An 8,435-nucleotide genomic window follows, 5' to 3' on the forward strand; every position below is an offset into this window, starting at 1 on the left:
CGCGAAAATTGAAGAAAAACTGCACCTTTGGCCCTTATTTTCTGATCCTGAAGCCGATGGATGATGCGCCATAGAATCATGACGAGTCGCAGAAGGGATCGTGTTGGAAATAATGGGGTGGTAATTGAATTCCGTGGAATTTTCAGGGGGCTTGAAATTTGGAATCTGAAGCCTGTTCTCCCAGATCCTGCCGGAGGATCCCTGTCTTCGGAACGAGTACGAGGATCTCTGTAACGTGTTCATCGGAGTGGAACATAACCTTTACTTGTGTTTCTCTCTTTTTCTTGGTTTTTATATTTTGTTTGAGTTTGATGTGTATCGCTAGTCCCTTTAACTAACTTAACGGTTTTGTTATATATTTTCTGTGGCCTGTTATTTTCCTTGGTTTGTGTTTTTTATATTTTATTATTATCATGATTTCTTCTCGATTTCCAATTGTATTCAAACCCGATTATTGAGGACTTTAAAATATAATAACGAGTAGAGCCAAACATCCAAATTTCATTTTTTTTAAAAAAAAGGACATTACTTCACCTGGATTGCATGAGAGAATTCAAATGTTTCACACAATTTTGAACGAAAAGTTGAAACTTAACAAGCAGTGACAATTCTCCACCTGCTACAAGTTGAAAACTACTCAGTAATCATAATTTTCGTCGAGGATGTGAGGAAACTGGAGTCTCATTTCACTGTCATGAGCCAAAATAGAGTCCACAAACGAATCTGCAGAATGCGAGGTGACACCGGAAGAACATTTCGCCATTAAGTTCTCCTCACGAGATACACTATGTTCCAGATTTTCCTCTTCAGACGCAGCAGAAACAGAACCATAATTTAAGGATAATGCCTCCTCATACTCAGATTCTTGAATTTGATCTGTGTTAATGGATGCGAAGGGATCTCCATGAAAATAATTGTTACACAAAAATGAAGAATAAGGCGCGATCTGACCATGAGGTGTCCAGCCAAATGTATCAGAAGAAGAGGAAGCCTCAGTGAAATAACTTGGTTGAGTTATTTCTTGATTTACGACTTGAAATGGATATGGGCTTGAAATTAGATTGGTTTGCGTGGAATTGTGAAGGAAAGAGTTCATGTTTCCAGCGCCAGGAATGCCGCTGATTTTTCCATATTCATTAAAAAGCTGTGAGAAGGGCTTATGGGTAACGGGATCGATTCCCATTTTAGCGAGTTTTTTCTTTAGTTTCGTGTTCCAGTAGTTCTTCACATCATTATCTGTTCTACCAGGTAGACGCCTCGCTATCAGAGACCATCTGCAACCATAAATATTACCTTTTAGTTATCACTCACCAAGAAAATCATCCAAAAAAGAACCCTTGTCATTTCTCATCTTTTCAGATCCATTTATTCGTCATCGGTTATTCTAGGTGCAGGTAACGCACAAGTAACAAAAACATTTTCTCAACAAAAGGGTACCTGCTACCAATGGTTTTGTGAAGCTCGAGAATGCGTTCTTCCTCTTCCGGAGTAAAATTGTCATGTTTAAGATCTGGCCGAAGATAATTAGTCCACCTTAGTCTACAGCTCTTCCCACACCTGTTAAGACCTATACAAAAGCAAGGTAAAACTCGTAGCCTGGTTGACCATCAAGATTTCACAAAAGGAAATTAATTTACCAGCTTTCTGGGGGACTAAAGTCCAGTTCCCGATTCCGTGGCTAGCCACATATGCAAGAATCTTTGCATCTTCTTCAGCAGTCCAAGGGCCTCGTTTCACATTTGCTTTATCACAGCATCGTGGCCTCCCCATTGAATTGATGTAATCGCGATGTGATTTCACAAAGAAAAGTTTTGAAGACGAGACATTTAACAAGTGAGGGAGCATGAAATGCATGTAAATTGGCTTCCAATTTAACAACAATCGCATGATTTTTTTTTCCTTTCAATCAGAAAAAAATTTAAAAAATTGCAAGACATGAAAAATAAACCATACAAGTCTCTCTCTCACACACACAATCAAGCTCATACTTCTTGACTCCAAAAATATTACTTCAGTCGGTTCGTATTGGATGAATCATTTTGTTAAAGCTTACAGCTAGCTAGCACTGGCCATTTACAAACTATATGGCGGAATTTTGTGCCAGAAAAGGCAAAGTCACATTTTCCATCTTAATCAAGAATGAATATCGAATTACCGAGCTTTAGATCATGTCAACCAAAAAAGTAAAGGAGAAAACAAGGCCACCTCCATCTAATTATGATATCTTCGGATTCACTGGTTTATGGACAAGATCAGAACAACCTCACCATTGATAAAAATTTCAAATAAATAGCTCAACATGCATGTTGAGTAATATGATAACCTCTTTCATTAATACACCATCATAGCTCTTTCACTAACTAATCTCGGCAGCGCGGACTGCTTAAGAAACATGCCAGAATTCATGTGCACTTAAACTCTATATAAGCTCTTGCCGGACTCATTGGCGGCCACCTTAGGCTTCTGCAGCTTACCTTTAGCCTACTCACACAAATTGAACCGCGTCAATAAAAATCAAATCCTCCTCTTTTATTTTCAGATAGAAGAAATCAGATACACACACCTCCATATATATTTTGCTTTAAAATTTTGTGTTTTGATAATCAAAACTCTCTTGGGCGTCGTATGATTTAAATAATTAATAGTGTGTTCAGATTTGATTTACATATGCATTTAAGACCGTTGGACACCAAACTATTCAGGGATTAACAGAGTTACGTTAGTTCTTCTGGTAAATCCCTACTAGAATCAACCATCTTCTTCAATCTACTAAATCAAGTTCAAATTGAATACTTCGTATTGATTGTACTAGAGATCAACATGTTTTTTAAAAAGAAAAAATATTAAAATAAAATTCAACAATTTTTAAATTGAAATGACCGGAAGAAGATAAGAGAAATGTAGGAAAAAAAGTGTATAGATATCTTTTTATGTTAGAGGTGATATGTTAATATAAAAATTAAAAATATAGATAAAAAATAGATGAATATTTTTATTGAGATATGATAATTATAGATAAACAAAATTAATTACTCTCGTGTATTAGTATTATAGTATAGTCTAGATAATTTTGTTTTTATCATTTTTAAATATAACATTTTATAATAATCTAACAGAAATATAATTATTTAAAAAATAAAGTTTTATATAAAGATAAAACAAAATTGAAGTAATTTTTAAAATGTTAGAAATTCGATAAGAGATGTTAGTTATAAAATGAGCTACACATAATCTATTAAAATAGATTATTATAATATTTTTATTAAATAAAAGAAAGGGTATTGAGAGATGTAATATTTTTTCTCAAACAAAAGAGTTAGTTACATGCATGTTTCTCAAGCGCCAAAATGATTTAATCCTCACCTAATGTTAAATTCGGATAATATAAATAGCGTAGAGTTAAAGGGTCTCAAACTTAGTTAGTACTTGGAGTATAATCCAAAGGAGCTGCTCTGCATAAATTACAATGCACCCAAAACACAAAAACTTGCACACACAATGAAGTTGGGAGGAGCATCTTTCAGTTTCTTTCTTTGCCTCGTTTGCCACTTCCTCTCCGCTGCAGGTATATATTACTCCACCATTTTTGGGACAAAATCAGAGGATATATACTGATTTCATTAAACAAAAATTTTTTTTTAAACAAAAGATACGTACACGTCGAGTTTAATCTTGCTGCAGGTACCTTACAAGCACAAGCTTCTACGTTCCATGTTAGAAACAAATGCTCATTTCCTATATGGCCAGCCACAGCCTCTAACAAAGGCCATCCTGTTATAACAGACGGAGGCTTCTACCTCCCATCGGGCAAAACTCATAGATTCCAGGTCCCCGGAGACTGGACGGGCCGAATCTGGGCTAGAACCGGCTGTGATTTCAATTCTTCCAACCAGAAGCCCGGTTGTGAGACTGGGGATTGTGATGGAAAACTTGAATGCAACGGTTCTATAGGCATCCCTCCTGTCACACTCGCCCAATTTGCATTGCAAGCGGACAAGAACAAACCAAATTTTTACGATGTTAGCCTGGTTGATGGATATAATCTACCCATTTCCGTGTCAACAAAACCAGCGGATACGAGATGTAACATCAGGGGTTGCAGTCAGAACCTAAAAGCAACGTGCCCCATGGAACTCCAAGTCCTCAACAGGCATGGGGAAGTTGTTGCATGCAAAAGTGCTTGTTTGGCATTCAATCTCGATACATTTTGTTGCAGGAATGAATATGGGAGCCCTGAAAAATGCAAGCCGAGTGTTTACTCTAAATTGTTTAAAGAGGCTTGTCCCTCTTATTTTAGCTATGCATTTGATATGCCTACTCCTATGGTTAATTGTGGGTCGGATGAGTATGTGATCACCTTCTGTCCTGAGAAATGGGGCCGTGAACACGTCAGGTTAGATAGATTAATAGTGTCGAGATCATCTCATGCAGTTCATTAATTAGTTACATGAATATACACGGAAGACCGACGTACAAATTTATAAACAATAACATAATTTGTCTACGTACGTCAGAGGCCGATGGAACATTCTTCATTGCGTATATTATTATTAAATGTGCATGATATATTATATTCTTTTTCATTAATTCAGCCAAGATTCGATTATTTTTCGGACTAAGATTGTGTAAACTTTTAATTGATATTGAAATATATTACATTTCAAAATCTAAATGTATATATAATATACACTATACTAATTTCAAGGGAGAAAAGAATTTTATATTATTAAAAATATTTAATATTCAAAATAAAGTTTAGAATTTAGAATTTATAAAATAAATTAAAATTTTATCTTTAATTTCAATATCGATAGCATTGGTTTGGTTAAAATTTTTATTATGGTCTAGAAACGGGATTCATCATGAAAAGAAGAATACTGAGTCGATCGTTTTGGTTGTTTCTTATGACCGATGGGCAGCTCCTACGTTATGCAAGTACACAAAGCCGAGTCTTGTGAGTTACTTTTTCAGCCATCATTGCCAGGTTTCTAGCTATACTTACTTTGAATAGTTTTTTAATGAAGCAAGTGGTATCAAATGTGTGCCTTTGGTTACTAATCGATTCTAAAGACAATAACATTTGAAAACTAAGCTCTTATCATCAAACAAGGCATAGAGTTATTCATTATTCGAATGCTTATCGAAAAATCTTCTGCAGTTGCCAGCAACACCTTGCTTTATAAAGCCAACATGAAGTAGTATGCTAATCCAATTGGAACAGCTATCAACAATCCGAATATCACCCTAGAACAAAAAACCAGGAAAAAAAAAAGTTTTAAGCTATGTATTGTTTAAGACAATAGAAATGCTGAAAGTATTACCCTGTGCTCAGTATATCTGGATATTGGTTATACTCTTTGGCAAATACAAATGGGACTAAACCTTGAGGTAGAGCTGCCTTGACCATCGAACAATTCATTTACGTTAGTGTCACATTTCATGAAGAATAATCTTAAACTACGTGCTGACGGCAGGAAATGCTACTTCTTTACCTGCACTATTGCTACTTTGAACAATGTCCCTCTTAATCCGAGTATGGTTGATGGCACAGCCATTAGGCATGGCCCAGCTACAAACTTCAGGACCATCGCTAGTACTGCGTTTCGGGTTCCACAGGCTATTAAACTTGCTTGTGATGCCATGAAGAGGCCTAACAAGTCATAAATTGAAGTATTTGAGGGCAGCCGCTATAGTTTTATGGGCATTGCATATAAAATAAGTATAAACTGAACCTAAGCTGAACATAGCCATTCCTAGTCCTCCATTCGACAGTAGTGTTACCGAATTTTCAACTACTTTCGGTAGTTTTGCTCCCCACCTGCGTCCAACAAGACATGATGTGAGGCTTGAAATCTGTAATATGTATTGTTAAGAAAGTTGGTTTTTGGGTATATTCTTTTATTACCTGTAGTGTATGCTTGCCCATGTAATACCTGCCAAGGTGGCATGAGTATTGGGATTTCGAATAAGCTTCTTTCCTACTGTGGAAAGAATGATTCTTATTTTTATGTTCCTATGGTTTTTCGTTCTTCCATTTTCTTGGTCTTCACTTTCTGGTGTTGTTCCTTGTGATGCCTCGATTTCTCCTTCAATGATTTATTTCATGCTTTTCAAAATTGCAACAAATATAGACAATATGACAGAATTGTGAGGGTGGTTGTTACATAAAATTTGACAGAATTGCCAGGATTGTTAAATTCGCCTTGTAGCAAGGAGGAGGGCCCAAGATTCTCATTTCGAAAAGAGATTTTGTGTTCGAGTCCTACTTATATGAGATTATGTCTACTTTATTATTAATTAATTTTAATTAATTGTAATTAGTTATTTGACAGTAGTTTTGAATTATTTGTAATGTATTGTACTCTTTGAACAATGATGAATGTAACCACTTAAAAAAAAAAAGTTTAGGTTGGAGACATTTGAAAGGATGATTCCAGTAAGTTGTTTATACCTTACTCCATGAGCACCTATATACCTAACAGTAGAAGACTCTAATTCTAGGATGATCTAGTTACTGTTGGGGAATTACACCCCCGAAGCGATGCCAACCACGATAATAATAGTACCCAAAAAATTACGGAATAAAATAACCAACAAGAACACAAAGATTTACGTGGTTCACCCAATATTGGCTACGTCCACGGAGCACTGCAACTTTTATAACAGGAGAAATATTACAACAAGTGTATACACCAATACACTCAATATTTCTCACACTCCCAACCCGAGTATACCGAGAAAATAATTTCTCTAACTCACACAAAGAGAATTCCCGCACTCAAGAAAAAAATACTCTCTTTTTTTCTATGCACTCTCTTTTTATCAAGGCTAAAAAGCTTTTGATTTTGGGATACAATAACTGAAAAATTGAGCTCTATTTATAACTAATTCCCTCCAGCAACTTTCTTAACAAAACCGATGTGGGATTGAGAAAACATGTTTTAATATTATATTTGTGTGGGCCCCTCCACTTGCCTAACAATTCTCCCACTTGAAGACTTGATTTCAATCACGTCTTCACATCATCATTGCAGCCGCTCATATCTCCTCATTTATTCTTGCAGTCCAACTGAAGTTGAACACAACTTCAGTTTGTCAATGGTTACCGTCTTCGTGAGCATATCGGCTGGATTTTTACTTCCAGGAATCTTCTCCAGCATCAAGACTCCATCTTCCAGCACTGATCTGATGAAATGGTACCTAACCTGTATATGCTTTGTCCTAGCATGATAAACAGGATTTTTTGCTAAATGAATAGCACTCTGACTGTCACAGTATAATGTGCTATCTTCAAGCTTCTGACCCAATTCCTCCAGAAAGGATTTCAACCATATCATCTCCTTGCTAGCTTCTGTAACTGCAACATACTCAGCCTCAGTAGTCGAAAGCGCAACAATCTTTTGCAGCTTAGACACCCAGCTTACAACTGTACCACCTAATGTGAACACATATCCAGTAGTACTTTTCCTGCCATCCAGGTCACCACCCATATCGGCATCGACAAAACCCTGTAAGCCAAATTTTGATCTCCTGAAGCATAAAGAACAACTAGCAGTACCTTTCAAATACCTGAGAATCCACTTAACTGCTTCCCAGTGTTGCTTTCCTGGATTACTCATAAACCTGCTCACAACTCCCACTGCATGTGCTATGTCTGGTCTTGTGCACACCATTGCATACATGAGGCTTCCGACAGCAGAAGCATAAGGAACCTTATTCATATAAGCATGCTCTTGCTCCGTCGATAGTGATTGTACTTTGGTTAGTTTGAAATGACTAGCCAAAGGAGTACTTACAGATTTAGCTTCATCCATATTAAATCTGCTAACCACCTTTTTCACGTACTCTTCTTGAGATAACTTCAAGAATCCATTCACCCGGTCTCTAAAGATCCTCATTCCAAGGATTTGCTTTGCAGCACCCAAATCCTTCATGGCAAATTCCTTTGATAAATCTTTCTTGTGTTTATCAATTTCTTCCAGACAAGCTCCAGCTATCAGCATATCATCTACATATAGCAGTAGTATGATATACGAACCGTCAAACTTTTTCACATAACAGCAGTGATCAGCTTGACACCTTAGGAATCCATTTTCACTCATGAATCCATCAAACTTCTTGTACCACTGTCTTGGAGCTTGTTTGAGACCGTGCAAGCTCTTCTGAAGTTTGCACATCATTTTCTCTTTCTCTCGTACTTCAAATCACTGTGATTGATTCATTTCTTCATCTAGCTTTCCATGAAGAAACCTCGTCTTTACATCAAACTGTTCCAGATGTAAATCTTCTTTCACCATCAATCCAAGTACAGTCCTGATAGTAGTTAACTTTACCACCAGAGAGAAAATATCAGTGTAATCAATGACTTCCTTTTCACCTTTTACACCAAGTATTTCTTTGTACCGCTTGTTACCGTCATGTTCTAACCGGTACTC

General features: G+C 36.6%; 3 protein-coding genes across 4 annotated transcripts in view; 1 reads left to right on the plus strand and 2 right to left on the minus strand.

Annotated features, from left to right (window-relative positions):
* Window positions 1-540: 540 nt before the first annotated feature.
* On the minus strand, window positions 541-1,921 carry LOC140963818 (transcription factor MYB35). Its single transcript, XM_073423228.1, has 3 exons — window positions 1,638-1,921; window positions 1,438-1,567; window positions 541-1,274 (listed from the first exon to the last, which is right to left on the minus strand). Exons 1-3 carry the CDS (start codon window positions 1,885-1,887, stop codon window positions 638-640), a joined length of 1,017 nt encoding a protein of 338 aa, XP_073279329.1. The 5' UTR covers window positions 1,888-1,921; the 3' UTR covers window positions 541-637.
* A 1,444-nt stretch (window positions 1,922-3,365) lies between these two features.
* LOC140964565 (thaumatin-like protein) lies at window positions 3,366-4,439 on the plus strand. The gene is made up of 2 exons (XM_073424434.1): window positions 3,366-3,565; window positions 3,682-4,439. The coding sequence occupies exons 1-2, from the start codon at window positions 3,499-3,501 to the stop codon at window positions 4,437-4,439; spliced, it is 825 nt and encodes a 274-aa protein (XP_073280535.1). The 5' UTR covers window positions 3,366-3,498.
* A 593-nt stretch (window positions 4,440-5,032) lies between these two features.
* LOC140964183 (auxin efflux carrier component 8-like) overlaps window positions 5,033-8,435 on the minus strand; it is a 6,339-nt gene continuing 2,936 nt past the window's right edge. Inside the window, exons 2-6 of one of the 2 annotated variants that reach the window (XR_012172835.1) lie at window positions 5,906-6,086; window positions 5,733-5,818; window positions 5,493-5,650; window positions 5,322-5,394; window positions 5,033-5,244 (exon numbers count right to left, since the gene is read on the minus strand). Coding sequence is in view for 1 of the 2 variants with exons in the window: in XM_073423753.1 (XP_073279854.1) it covers window positions 5,178-5,244; window positions 5,322-5,398; window positions 5,493-5,650; window positions 5,733-5,818; window positions 5,906-6,086 (569 nt within the window). In the remaining variant the exon portion in view is untranslated. Of the gene's footprint in view, window positions 5,245-5,321; window positions 5,399-5,492; window positions 5,651-5,732; window positions 5,819-5,905; window positions 6,087-8,435 lie in introns of both variants that reach the window. The other variant, XM_073423753.1, reaches the window with a different exon arrangement.

Source organism: Primulina huaijiensis, chromosome 18 (assembly GCF_012295235.1).
Source record: "Primulina huaijiensis isolate GDHJ02 chromosome 18, ASM1229523v2, whole genome shotgun sequence".
Classification (NCBI taxonomy): domain Eukaryota; kingdom Viridiplantae; phylum Streptophyta; class Magnoliopsida; order Lamiales; family Gesneriaceae; genus Primulina; species Primulina huaijiensis.